General features: G+C 38.7%; 1 protein-coding gene across 10 annotated transcripts in view; it reads left to right on the top strand.

Moving 5' to 3' along the window:
* Nucleotides 1–15,163, top strand: part of FHOD3 (formin homology 2 domain containing 3) — a 378,395-nt gene that overhangs the window by 53,629 nt on the left and 309,603 nt on the right. For all 10 annotated transcript variants that reach the window (XM_064705593.1, XM_064705583.1, XM_064705585.1 and 7 more), the window contains exon 3: nucleotides 2,726–2,790. In XM_064705593.1, the coding sequence (XP_064561663.1) occupies nucleotides 2,726–2,790 (65 nt within the window). The remainder of the gene's footprint in view (nucleotides 1–2,725; nucleotides 2,791–15,163) is intronic.

Consider the following 15,163-nt stretch of genomic DNA (forward strand, 5'->3'; position numbering starts at 1 on the left):
ATGCTTTCCAGGAAACTGTTATGTGTAGAATCACGGATGCAGTAATTTTCAGAGGTGATCTTCATTTTGCAAAAGTGTTATTCATATTGCATGATAGTCAAAAGTATTCATCAGGAAATTGCGTAATTTCTAATATTTTACATGTGACTGGTCTTATTAGAATTAGCTGCTCTGTGGTAAATCTAGTATGCCTAAACCACACAAAATGCCTCTGTGGTGATGATCATGGTGTGGCCTGGGGGGAAGGGGGGAAATACAGCATCACAAGTGAGTCTTCATCTTTGTAATTTCTGGGGCTTGAATCATACTGATTTTGGTAGGCTGGAAAAATTGCCAGGGCAACTCCAGTGGGAGATAAAAATTAATGTTTGCGTGTGTGAGAATTTTCTGTCCTGGGAGTTGCAATGATAGTGTAGAACAGAGCCTGCAGAAGAGAGCTTGCTCTAGGTTTTGCTTTAAGTTTTCAGGGGTCTTTGTAAGGAGGTGAGGTTGAGGAGGAAGTAGCATCACTTTTGAAGCTTGGAGAACTACCAAAAAAATAAAGGCCTTGTTTATACTGTGAAACATTGTGCATTGGATTTTGAGAAAAGGAGGGAAAAACTCTATTCAATTGTAATGGGTCTGAATCTCTACAGACCTTAACATGGTGCTGATTTCTCAGTTTCTTTTACTTGAACAGTTTTTCAGAATGGGAAAAATAATATGTCTGAATATATAGACTTCCTTTTTCTTTGCTAATTCTGGGCTATCCTTTTACAGTTTTGAAATGAACAATCTTGACTCATTTCTTCCATTTTCTGATTTTATCTTGGAGGAGTTGTATATGTCAGGTGCGTCAACAAGTCCATGAAAGAAGGGAGATCAAGAGAAGCAGCTTTTGTACAGAATCAGACGTTGTGAAGGGCAAGAAGTTTCATCAAAAGTTCTTCACTAACTTGGCAAATTCAATATTCTGGAGTAATCCTGGCATTCCTGTGGGGAGGAGCAGCTATTAAAAATCTGCAGAATATGAACGCAGGCAAAGACTGTGTCCTATCAGTACAAAAGGAGGCATTTAGGTGGACAGAGAGTCAGTCCTAAACCTGGAACTGCTCTAGGGAATTTCACAGTCTGAACTACAGCCTGCTTTTGTGGGGCAATAGCATGTGCTACTTGGCACTTCAAGTTATTAAGAGAAAGGTGACACTTTGCCCACTAATGATGTCCAAACGGATCCTTTAAAGAGTAATTTTGATTAAAGTTTTTTGGTTTTGCTATTTTTTAAAAAAGCCCTCTGTTTAACTTTTTTTTTTTTATTCTATAGAAAAATAGATTACTGAAACTGAAATAAAGTCCTCTATTAGCAGGTACACAGGTCAACATTAATCACCTTTTATCAGATCCTTACTTTTCTTTGTTTTCCCCTATATTTTCCGAAGGGCAATATTTTTCTGAAAATACCTGTCACTACTTTCCTTCCTTTCCTCCCCTGAAAATCTTTCTGAGAAGTATAATAAAAATTTTTCCTTAGTATTTTCATGAAAAATAGTTTGTTCTGCAAATTAACTGTGGGCAGGAAAACCATAAGGTTGGGAAGAACTTCTGTTATTACTAGAAAACTGCATAAGATTCTGCTGGGTGTCTGTGTAAAGGGTTTGGGCCTGAATCCTCTCAGCAGGGTAGCAAAATATGTAACTGAGAAAGGTTGTGCTGGTTTGTGCTCTAACTTGTATGTTGAATTGGGTCTACAGTTCGCATGACAACTAAGCTTCATTCTAAAAACAGTGTGTCCTCATGAGTGTTTTCCCACAAGAAATTCACTGAATCACGGAATGGCTGAGTAGGAAGGGACCTCTGGAGGTCATCTGGGCCACCTAGAGCCACTTGTCCAGGAATTGCCTTTTTAGTTTCAGAAAAAAGAGGGAGAGTACAATGCTCTACAAGCATAAAAGACACTTGGCTTTTCTTACTCTCCCACCTTCCATCAGGTGAATGGGTTGGATGCCGAGACAAGGTGCTGTTGGTGCCCTCATGTCAGTGTGCAGATGTAGCACCTAGAAATCAAGTACTGTGCTCTTGTCCAGGTTGAAGAAATGCAACTAAAGGTAAATTGAGTGAAAACCAAATGAGGTATTTAGCAGCTAATTAAAATAGTCATTCCATTTAAGCCTGATATGGAACTGAGAGTCAGAGTGGAAAAGGACCTCAGTTTTGCCTCTTTACATGAAAAACATAGCTACTTTTGTGCTTTAAAAATGCATTAGGCTACATAGGCAGGCAGATCTGTGAAAGTGTGAATGATTTGTTTAACCTTGGATTTTCTTTTAATGCTTAATTATGCTTAGCATTAAAGTATTTCTGTGAAAACTAAAATGTGCAGTCATCACTTGATACTTCTCTAACTGTTTTCATTGTGGTGGGCTGTCCTTGGCAATTCTCCAGATAGCTGCCCAGCTCTTCTCTCTCTCCCTGTCCTCAGCAAAAGGGAGGGAAAATAGGATAAGAAAACTTGTTGTTTGAGATAAAGATGGAGCAATCCCTTAACCATTGCTATCATAGTCAAAACAGTCTTGATGAGGAATATTAATTTATTGCAAATTAAAATTGAAATCGATTATGAGAAACAAAGACAAAATTTCTAATGTCTTCCCTTCCACCCTTTTTTTCCTAGGCTCAACTTGACTTGTTTGTTTGCAGTTCCTCTTCTTCCTCACTATACCTTTACATACTTTTCTTCTCATTTTAGGAGGGGCAAGAAGCACAGCATAATTCTGAGGACCCAGCTCTCAGTGAGAGTCCATGCCTGCATTGGTAAGTTAAGTTCCACATGTCTGAAAGAGAACAAATAAACAGAATTGATTTCCAAGAAGCAAATCTGGGGAGTATGAATCGGACTTGGCTGTGTTCCAAATTGACAGTAATGGCCAATAAATTGACTTTATTATTTTGTTTGTTGCATGCTGCTATTAGGTTGTATTAACTACACTACCCTTAAAGCATGTTAAATATCACTGGGAAGTACAGCATTTGACAGTGATGTCAGATGGTTGGGTGATTCTTTGAAGAATCTTCAGTTGTCTGTCTTGTCACAGCCTTTGTGTGCACCTGAAAAAGACTGTGTTCTGGATTGGGAATGGGATCTGAAGAATTGTTGGCTGACAGCTATCTGCTATATTTTAATAGCATATAAAGTTTATTATTTCACATCTTGCAGATCTTGGCTGCATGTTTGTCATTATCACAGTGTCACTGTCTTAAAAACCCTGGTTAAAGTAATGCTGTCACAAGGAAAAGTCCAATGAAAGTCATAATGTGTATGTCAGAAGAGCTTTAAGGTTCCATGAAAGGAGGCTGATGGTGTTAATATGTTCTCTATGAAAGGTCTGGGATGGTGTTAATGTGTTCTCCAGCATGCTACAGAGCAGAATGTTTGAGTGTCAGTGGCAAATCTAATGCTCATGTCGTGGTGACAGTATGACAAATTCTATGGGTGGCTGGTTTAAAACAAAAAAAAAAATTAGAAATCCTGTGTGTCTGTGCCACAGTTGTTTTCCGCTTCACCATAGTAGATTCAACAGTGTAATATGTTTAACTTGTTGGTCTTGGTTCAAGATATCATAGCTGAAGCCTTGAAATATATCTTCCTTAAAAGAAGAGGAGAAAGTCAAAGTTTTGTGTCATTTCTACAGTGACTTTGGAGGGATTCAGGCTTTAAATACAGCTAAACCTTTTCCCCTGCCCCCAGGATATGTTATGAAATGGCATTTCTGAGAATTTGAACTGAGTATAAGCAACCTACAGAATTCCACAAATACCTCTCATTGAGAACAATCTCTAGGCTGCCTTGTGCAGGAACAGTTTCTCCTCTACTGCCATTGACTTGAGGAAGAGCAGTAGAGCAAGCATACGTGTTAAGTGTTAGAGAAGGAACAGAGATGATGCAAAGTATAAACTGATTTTATAAATGTGAGTGAAATTAAGAACAGCTTGTAGAAGATTGTTCTTGCTAGGTCTGGAAGTATATTTGGCAAAACAGACCAGTACAGCAAGACAAGATTTGATAAGTTTCCCGGACTGAGGTTTTATAAAAAGAATTTTCATGTAATTTTTTTTTCTCCAGAGTGCAGCCGTCGAGGAATTGGAGCACATAAGGTTCTGAGTGTCGACGTGTGGTTGCATTGTTGTTATCTGTTTTCATTCAAGCTTACTGTGGGCAATTAGCCATATTACTGTGCATGTATCTTAATTGTTCCTGTATGAAAGTGTAATCCCCTGTCAGGTGCTGTTGCTCTCTGGCGGCAGTGATGCATTCAGCAGTGAGTACAGAGGAAGCCAGGCTGCAAAACTTGAGTCCAGATTTCAAACTCCTAGAGAAGAGGTGTGTTTGGATATGGGCTTTTGGCTTGGTTAATTATAGTCAGAAAAGCCAAATGCAAGTTCTGGATCTAATTTCCATCCCCCCTGCTGAAGTTTAGATTTTTGGGGTAAGGTTTTGTTTCAGCCCCTAGCTTGATGTAATGTAGTTTCTTTTCTCTTATTTTCTTTTTCATTTCTTTTCATATCGAGTTTGTCTTATTTTTTTGGTATGGGATAGTTTGAACGAGTCAGGGAACATTCTGTGTTTCTTAATACTGGCACTGTTTGCAGAGCTGTGCCTGGCAGTCAGACCTGTCACAGAATAAGAGGGCTATTTCACTGGCACAGTGGGTACTGCTGGTGTGTGTGTGCACATCAGCTGCCTGTTAAGTCTCTTTTGAAATGCAAGTATTAGGTTTAGATGTTAAAAGATATGTTACATATTTGGAGGAGAAGTCAGGAGCTAGAGGAATCTGAGATGATGTTACATGGAGTAAAACTGTCACGCTTTGGGTGTTTTCTTTCAGCCTTCACTGTCTCCACAGAAAGAATTGTGGTTAGCAATGTTACTGACTCTGCAAAGTCCCCAACAGGTAGCTACGGCTGCCTTCTGAGAAGGTGTGGTTTGTTGTGTAGTGACCTTTCTGCAGAGCCTCCTGTCGTCTTTGTAATTAGAGTTTTACTTTCTTCTTAAGACCTGATAGGTGTAAAGAAATAGCTCTCCTGCCATAAACTCTCTCATTTTGAAGCTGGATCACTATTTTTTTCCTTCTTCCTAAATCATTGTACTTTTAAATTCTGGGAAATAACAGAAGTGTTTATGTTCAGATGTCCAGATAAAGTTTTCCATCGTTAGTGACTTCAGATCTCTGGAGAATTCTTTGGGCTTCAGTGTCAGAGGATGTATTGACTACATCTACTACTACTGATATTTTTGAGACCTGGGAAGACTTAGCAAGTCTCATGTCAAGTTGGGTAGGATTTTTGGTTTCAAGCAGAGCAGGGAAGGAATAATACCTAATAACTTGAGTGCAGAAGTTTTGGTATATTCTACTCTGTTAAATACAAGTCCCTGTTAAGTACCTTAATTTAATGCATTATTACTTTCTCCTTTCTTTCAGCTCTCAATTTCAGTTATTTTCTTACCTACACATTAAGGACTTTCAGCATGAAGGAATAAATTTTCTTTTAAACATTACTCTATTCTCCCATTTTGCCTTAATCCTGATTAAATTATCAGGTTTAATTAATGGCTTATACTTTTAAGTGGTTTTAATATAAACTTCAATATTTAGAATGTTTCTTTACATCAAAAGAACATTCCTGAAAACAGTTCTCTTCAGAGAATGTAACTAATTGAAAATTATAGATGTATTTTTGTACTTGTTGATGTCCAAAGACCTTAGTGGAGGAATCATAAAATCACAGAATAGAGAGTGTTGGAAGGAACCCAAAAATCATTTAGTTCGAACCTAATGACTAAAAGTCATTTAGTTCTAACTCCCTGCCATGGGCAGTGATGCCACCCACTAGAACAGCTTGCTCAGGGCCTCATCCAAGCTGACCTCCAGCACTTCCAGTGATGGGGCCTCTACCGCTTCTCTGGGCATCCTGTTCCAGTCTCTCAGCACTCTCACGGTAAAGAATTTCTTCTTAAATTCTAATTTAAATCTGCTGTCTCTCAGTTAAAAACTATTGCCTTTTGTCCTATCACTAGTCACCCATATATAAAGTGACTCTTATTTTTTAAAAGACCCCTTTGATTATTGCAAGGCAGCTATAAGGTCTCCTTGAAGCCTTGTCTTCTCCAGGCTCACGAGTCCCAGTTCTCTCAGCCTTCACAGGAGAGGTGACCTGAGGGCTGGAGCATCTTTGTGCCCTGCAGACCTGTTTTGCCGGGTCCATGTCCTTCCGGTGCTGGGGATTCCAGAGCTGGATGCAGAGCTCCATCTGGGATCTCAAAATAGCAGAATAGAGGGACAGAAGCCCCTCACTCAGCCTTCTGGCCATACTTTTGATGGAATCCAGAACATGATTGGCCTTCTGGACTCTGAGTGCTCCTTAAATCAGATAGTGTCAACTGCAGGGTTTTTTTCCCACAAGCTTTTGAATTTGACCTTTTATTCAAATCACATTTATTATGAGTTACTACCCTTGTGGGAAAAGTTTTTTTAGTATTTTTGGCAGCCATATGACTTTGTATTTATTGTGTCTTAACATTATTTTAGTTTGTATATATTAAACAATTACAGGGCTCAGCTGAAGCCTTGATAAAGTCTAATGTAAATGAGAATGTAACTATAGAAAGTGAATGCCAACAATGTCAAAAGTTTTAACTCCTGAAGCTAAATGGAAGGTTGTAGTCAGAGCAACATGATGACAGTGAAGTTTTAAAGATCTTTACCAGCTCCACTTTTTCTGCAGAAGGACTCTGTTTAACCATTAGGTCCTTGGTTGGCCAACTCTGTTTGTGGCTCCTGCTTCCTTTGTTTGTTCATTGCTTCATGGCTTTTTTTCTCAAAATCTGGTGTGATCTCTGAGAGAAAAGGCAACATTTGCTCTCATATATCTGGATCCTGTATTTAGCCCAAGAGAGCCCCTATGTCCTCTTCTAAAATGCTTATTCCTGTGATGTTAAATCAGGAGTGTTGCAATCAGTGCTGAGAATGATGTTTGGACAGGGATCCATGACAATGACTTAGAATGATTCTGCCAAAAGAAGTTTGCTGTAAGCTTCAGTTGTTAATACAATGTAATACAAGAAGAATGCAAATAACAAAAGTTGATATGATTCTGAGTGAATGTATTGACCTGGGATTACTTAGAATACTGTGGCTTGGAAGGTTAGCGAATGTTGCAAGGAGTATTTTAAATTTTACTACCTTTTTGTGTCAGTTTATTATTAAAAAATCCCCCAAAACCCCAAGCCAAACAAACAAAACCAACCAAAACACACACCCAGGACCCCCAGTTGGTTATTTAAATGCTTGTGCTTTATAAAATTACACTTTTTGTATGGTTAGATCTCTCTCCTATATTTGTGCGAAGTTTTCTTTTATCTGCCAGTAGATTAAAAATAATTTGCATGGATATTTGTGTATATTGCATTTCATAGCTTGATCCAGTGAGGGCCCTAAACAGAGTGCAAGCATATTATTGCAAGAGTCTTGCAAAATGTATAATACAGCTTTGGTATAAGTTGTTATAGCCATTTTAGAATCCTGTTTTATTGGCTCTTGCATGTGAGTAGATGCAGAGTTACCTCCACAGTGGATTATTCCCAACTCTGGGACACCAGTGCTGCCGCGCTGCACAGCGGCTCTTTCTAGCCCCTACTGTCGGGGCATCTGTGTTAACCAGCAGTGTTAGCACCAATAACTCAGCCTTTCCACAGTGCTCTTGGGATTATCTTTTTGATATCCCCTTGCTCTTAATATAGTTTGTGAAATGTAGCCATAAATATTTTCTTGAGCATGTATTGTTTTGGGATACCTGAGGGAAGCTGTAAGCTGGCTGTAACCAGGGGGCTAGTAGAAGCCATCTGCTTTTATTTGTCCTGTAATAGCTGAACTATGCACCTAGTCCTTTTTTCCATGTACAGTTTTTCCTTCTGTTATCCATTATGTGGACTTGCTGCGTGTGTTAGAGCAGATATGATTAGATTCTACAACTATTTGTGCGTCTCTTGAACCTTCTGGCACGACTTGCACCTCAAGCACATGGAGGGACAAGTTCCTCTGGAGTGGAACCACTCCGCTTTCAAAGAGATAAACTCTTGTCTTGAGTCTGTAACTTTACCTGGCCCTCTGTTGCAGAAAAGTTGAGATACATGGACTGAAAGGGGGAAAACCTGTGGTTTTTCCTCATAAGAGCATTGAAGCATTGAAAAGTCAGTGTTGTTATGGTTAAAGAAATGTGAAACCATGTTGCATTTCATTCTCTGAGAACAAAGTTAAGCTTGAGCCTACAACCCATGTTCTTGGTACTGTCTCATATGAGAAGCTTCTCCCTGCAAATATCATTACCTCATTTCATCCTTCTGAAATTTGTGCATTTGCTGAGTGCTGGAGTAGGTTTTTCATGGCCGTGGACAATTTGAAGTTCCTCTAGCTCACACTTCAAATCCTTGGTGCTTTTTATTTAAGAGGAAATAACTTAATGGATTTTAAAATAAACAACTTGCTTTTGATAAGGGTGTTTCTGAACACACTAAGAAAAGGAGTCTTACTAAAAAGCTTTCCTAAAGGCAGCTTAATTGTAGGACTTTGAGCTGTTCATTTGGGCAAGTAGTGATACATTCCAAAGAAAGAGAGGAATTTTGGGTTGTTTGAAGGACATTTTACAGTTTTATGTTCAGTGCTAGGCATTCCTAATAGAAAACATTTTCAGTCCGAGAGAGGGAACATGTGGAGAGCATTAGCAGTTCAGTAAAACGTGCAACCAATTCGGATTTAATTTAAAGGGAACAAAAGAGGTGCCTTGAGAATTTGTCGGAAGCGCTGTGGTTTTGCCTTCTTTGCACTGATGGTAACAGGAGAGAGAGAGAGGTGAGTTGAAATTGCTTTATCAAATATCTTCTTAGCATAATTGGGACCAAAAAGACTGTGATTAATGGATATAATGGTGCTACACAGGGATCTTGCATGCATTATGGATTTGTAATCGTGATACGCTTCCTATGACTCTTGCTGTAACTTGGTAAAAGTCCTGACTTAAATGAAGATAATAAACAACATACTTATTAGATGTAAACTGACATCACACAAATTGAAAAAACCTGAAAAGAAATGCCAGAACTCGAGGGGAGTTTTTTAAGGGCTAGGCTTTTTTAATAGAATAATTAGAGTTCTAGTTAGAGCAGTGCACACAGTACTTACTGGGGCCTGCATCCAGATGTGATTTGAGATATCTGGTTCAACTCTCTTTGAGTGAAATGTGAAATAGCTGCAAAGTCTGTGATAAAAATACCTTTTTCAGCTTTTAGGATTATTTAAATTTTCTTTCCTGAGAATGTGGAACACAGATGCTCTAAGTAAAATCCTCTGGTTCCCAGATCAGATTACTTTATGAAAAATCTATCCATATAAATAACTTGTGGTTTTGCTTTAAAAATGTACACCTCTATAAATTGAAATGTTAGATTTCTGTTGTACTTGTCGTGCACATGTTTGGTCAGCCTCTTTTGTGGGTATGAACCATGGTACTTCCCCATAACCAGTGATTTACCTTCTGTTATCTCACTGGGAAAGCTCTGGGCAGTCCTGCAGGATCTCAGAAGTTGTTTGAGACAAGGGTAGATTTCCAAGATTGGCCCTGCATATTTGGTTTAAGTTATGATACTTAAATAGACTTTTTAGCAAGAAGAGCCAAGAGACTTTAGAGCAGGTAATGTCTCCACTAGCAGTGGCATTTTCATATTGAAATGGTTGATTCTTGCATTAGATGGCCTTGTTCCAGATTTGAAGGGACATCTCTGGGGCATGCTAGTGGGATGCTTTTCTTGTCTCAGGAAGCATTGTTTTAAAATGTGAAAGCTTAGCTGTCTCAACTCACACTGGGAAGTGTTGCCGAAATTGAGTGAAATGTATCTGAATTTCCATATCCTCTTTCTGACTTTTTTTTCCTGACAACTTTCCTATTTTTTTTTGTTTGTTTGTTTTGTTTTTGCCATATGTAAAAATTGGCAAGGAAGATGGTCGCTGTTTTTGACTCTGAACAGTGAGATTTAAAACAAGTCCTATTTGTAAACAAAATAATAACAACAACAAAACTTCCTCAATCATCTTCAGTGGTACTATAAAGGAAACCATCTCATAAAGTCAGGAAGGTAAATTAGTGTGATACTTTACTTCCCACTGCCCAACAGAAGTCCATTTGGACTTGTTTCAGATTTTTTTTTTTAAAGGACTTTAAAAGTATCATACTATTGATAATGCATTTTTTGTAAGGGGATTTTTTCACTGCAATCTAAACATATCTTCTTGAAGATTAAAAAAAATCTGTCCAACAATTTAAACAGTTTATAGCTGCTTATAATGGACTCCTATAAAAAAAAATGGTAACAAGTGTTGTATCTATGTTAATGAGGTCAATGTTATTGATAGCACATCAATAGCTGTTGATAGTTTTCATATAGTTTCCCTTTTTGGCTATTTGCACTTCCTACATACATTATAGGTATTTGTATTGACAGACAATGCAGTTCTTCCTCATATGGTCTGTATTCAGACTGTTAACTCATTTTGCTGTAGACTGAAGTACAGCATGTTCAAGCCCTTAATTAGGGGAGAAAAAAGTTCATAAGAAATATCTTCAAATAAGTTAGTATTACGCTTGGAAAAGAACAGAATTATTTGTTTCCTGCCTCCATGCAAACCTGCTCTATATATAAGATATAAACCAAACAAGTGAATTGGATTCAGATTAGTTCTCTTGAAACAGTCCAGCACACTCTCATGTTTTAAGCTTTACCCTGTAGAACAGTAAAACAAAATTAAGGACATAAACTATGGAAGCAAAATTAGAAACTTACTTAAAAGCTGTGGGTTTCGAATAGGAAATTTTGGTGTTTTCATGTAATGTTATTTTCAGCACAACTTCTGATTTGGCTTTGTTTGTAAGGAAGGCCGAGGGTTGCTGATTTTGCTGAAATGGAACTGGGCGAAATGTAGTTCCATCCTCTCTGAGGTGTTGCAAGATGCATGACCTGCTCATGTAGTGTAATACAAGGGAAGAAGGGTGTTAGTTCAAAAAACAGGGAATCATGCTAGAAAGTAAGCTTCTCTTCAAAATTAGGCATTACATGTAAGCTTTTGATGCCTTATGATGGTTTATTTCATATTAGCTTAAAAAAGAAAAAGGTGTGCATGTAATTGAAATGCAAGGTCAGGAGATACATGTTTGAACATTGTCAGACTGATTATCTTTAAAAAATGGCATACTCAAAATGTGCAAACTCATGATCAATGATGCTTCAAGCAAATGCCACTTGCCAACTTTTTGTGAACTTGCTGCAAGGCCAGGTATATAAGTATCATAGTTTAGACCAAGGCTATGTCATTTCAGACGTTATACTTAGTGAAAGGAAGGTTAGGTTTTGTTACCATTTGAAGATCTCACTGCGGAGGATGATGTAAAATACATGTGGTTTCATAATGCTGTTCAACTGATTTTTTGTATGGTTTAATAACTTTGCTTCCCACAATGATAGGTAATGATAAATGCACTATCTCATAATTCAGCAGTCAAGAAATAGTTGCTCCCTGTTGTTGGTTTTCATCATGGCATTCAAGTAGTGTGTACTGTTCTTTCCTTGCCTTCAGCAATTCTATTCCGCTTTCATTTATATTCTTTTCATCTTTTTCATGTGCAGCTGCTTTTATTTCTGTAGAAATTAAGATGATTTAATTTGTAAATTGTGTGCTTCTCAGTTTATTTCTTTCATGAAAGAAATAGTTCAAAGATTGAGGAGCTTTATTTAAATAGGTGGCAGAGCACCCTGATGTAATATATGTTGTTTTCTTTAAGACTCTCAAGTGAGATAGACCAAATCAACCCAGTTTCAAGAATAAAGTGTTTACTATTATGAAAAATATTGTGACAGTACCTCTGGAAGCATTTAGATGAAATTCTTGTTTTGGTCTCAGAACATGCCATGGTCACATGTGATCATGAATGGTGGAAGATGCACCACTCATTTTCATTATGGTTTTTGTACTTGTATGAGCTTGATGAAATTGAGGAAATCATGGTATCTCTGTCTGGAAAAGGGGAAGAGAGAGATGGCAGTATTTAATTTGGAATATTATACAATGTGGACAATTAGCTTTATTTCACAACTTTTCATGTCTTCAAGTGTTTTTAAGTATGAGCTGTCCTTTTTGTGGGTGTGGGTGTTTTGTTGGTCGGGGAGGGGAGAGTTTGTTTGGTTTTGGTGGTGTTTTTGGTTGGCTGGTTGATTGGTTTTCTTGTGTTTTTTATGTGCAACATCTATTTTAATAATGATAACATCTTCTTAAAGGCTTTCTTTTCCTGCTTATGACTCAACAAGGCACATAAAAATTTAGGCTATGAAGAGGTAAAGTTACAACCTCTTTATTTAGAACCCCAGCAGTTACTGTGGCTCAGCAGCATGCTATTGTAGGATGTGGGATGTCATAAGTATGTCAACTCATATTTAGCAGTTTGAGATAAGTCTGATATGTATGAAGTTATAGATCAGGTTTCTTTTAACCTTTCAGACATTAAATATTTAGCTCTGGTCTTTCTATTAAAATATGAAGAGGAGTATGTTGGTAAACTCTTTGCTTAATAAAGGTCCCGTTTTTGCAGGTCTATTTCTCCCTGTGGCTATACACAGTTTTACACATGAACTTTAATGGCCAGAATGTCTGAAAACTGGCATATCCAGTTAATTTGTTTCTGTACTGGGGAGTGAAATATAAATGTTGGATGTCTTCCTTACTTCTTCCCATAGTCCTAAATTCAGATTCAATGGACACTTAAAAGCCTATTCAGAATCAAATGCCTGTGGAGACATTTGCTTTCTCCTTGACTTTATGTGAAATAAAGAAAGCTGAGAGTGTGGAAGAGTTCTCATCTGGTTGGGCATGGGAGGAGGCTTGGGACTGATCTCACCTGTGCCCAGGGGCTGGGGCTTTCCTCAGCCCTCTCAACATAGGGCTTATTCTGCCATGTGTGGGGGCTGCATGAGCTGTTTTGGGCAGGGAGGGTGGTAGTCATGGTGGCAGGATGGCAGCCACCTGTGACTGCCTTTCCGCTTCTTGCTGCTCAGAGCATGCATGAGTGGTTCCTTGTAACTGCATCACAGATACATCAGGAGGCTTCCTTACTTTTTTTTTTCCCCCCTGTTGTTACGCTGAAATGCTTGGTGTTGCACTTAGGAAAAACTTGCCGAAGAAAACGTGGGTATGTTTGCATGAAAGGTCTAGCACCATAAGTAACTAATCAGAAAACCTTTATCAAATCCCTCACAAGAAAGTTCTGCTATGTTATTCTCTTCAACAACGGTGCATTACAACTTAGTAATTTTTATTAATACCAATATGTTTAAATTCACAGTACATTAAAAATACTTTGGAACCAGAAAGAGTGGATGAGCAAATAAAATCCACCCCTACATCTTTGCTGGAATAGCCAGGTCCTCCTTCAGTATTCTCAGGGGTGGTGTAACCTGGGAAAAGGGTGCTAAAAGGATACTCTGAACAGCTCCTTGAAGCCCTGGCTGTGAGCATATGCTGTGCTTTTAACACAAGGTGAGAGTACAAGTGATGAATAACAAGCACCTATAGCTCCCCTAGACAACACACTCTGGTAGCAGCGACTGAGTCTCCTGGATTTTCACCCTGAGCTTAGTGGTCTGCACATTGCTGTCACCAGGGTCTTCCTGTTTTATATTGTGTACTGCTGCTGTTGTGTGTGGTCTTCCCTTCCGTACAGTGCGTGTTTCAGGCTGACATTCAGTCATTTGTAGATCTTTACTAGGACTTAGGGAGTTTTTCTAACCCAACAGCTGTGAGATTGAATCTTTTTGTTTTAAGCCACTAAAATGCATATAGTTTGATACCAACTAGCAGGACCTAAAGGACCATCTGTGGTAGTACCTGCTTGACTAGCTGCCTGTTACCTTGGGGTGCTGGGTATTGCTTCCAGCTGGCCCCTTGGGATGCTTATTGGGAAGGCAGGAAGTGGCAGCAATTCCAACACAGAAATTCCCAGTTTCTAAATTTCTCAATAGGAAAAAGCAAAACAAAGAGCTCAACAGGAAGACCTCAGGTGCTATGCAGAAAGAACAATTGTATCTGTTTTGTGAAGGCAGAGAACCTTTCGTCTTACTCTTTAAAATAAAATAAAAAACTCATAAAAAATGATCACCCAGGCCTCAAGAGAACCCTCCAATGCAAAAAATCCTCCAAATGCGACAAGGAAACAGTATGGATTTGGATATCTTCCCTCATTTCTTTGAGTCAGGAAAGCAATAAGATCCTTGCAAGCCTTTTTTTCAGCTTCCAGGTTATTTCACGTTGTCAGGCAGAGTTATTCTTTCTCATATTGCTTAAATTGGTTTAACATATGTAGGAAAAACCTGTTTCTAGGTGAAGGTTTACTGCTATAGCACTGCCAGGGTTTCTCTTGTTGTCAGCCTCCCAGTGATGTCAGGCATGCTGCTTGGCCGCTGCCTCAGCCACTGGGCCTCCTCTGTCATGGGGAGCAGAACCAGCCCAGAGGGCACACCGGAGCATCTCAGTTATGGTCCTGCCCTGAATTGCTCTTGCTCCATTGACCATAAAGGGAACACATCTGGGAGACAAATTGCCTGGTTGAGAGGTATGCATGTGGTCCATTGCCCATTTCTGGTTTCTGTCTTCAGAGTCCTTATAGTCAGTCTTGAATGATCGCACCTTTTTATTGAAGTTTGGTTCTTTGCCAAGCTCTGAATATAGTTGCACTGATTTATTTTTCCTAGTTCTTGTCAGAATCTAATACATAATTTGTGTATGTAAATTTGGAATAACTTGCTGGAATAACTCCTCTGAAGTTTCACTGGAAAGAAAGTAAGGGTAGGATTCAGGGATTCAGGCTGTAAGTTAGCTTCATTGGCTCTAAGGCCCATCACATGGAATCAAATGGAGATGGAGTCTGCTCTGCATGTGTAGTGAAAGCTTTGCTAAGACTGAGACAGAAATTATCAGTGTTGGTGCACAAGACTTGCTGGGCAAACCCTTGCCCCAAGAGGTGGTTTGGTGTTACAGTGGGTCCATTCTGCCCTTATGGAAAACCAGTCTTGCACTCAAATGAGATTGTGCTT

Source organism: Zonotrichia leucophrys, chromosome 2 (assembly GCF_028769735.1).
Source record: "Zonotrichia leucophrys gambelii isolate GWCS_2022_RI chromosome 2, RI_Zleu_2.0, whole genome shotgun sequence".
Lineage (NCBI taxonomy): Eukaryota > Metazoa > Chordata > Aves > Passeriformes > Passerellidae > Zonotrichia > Zonotrichia leucophrys.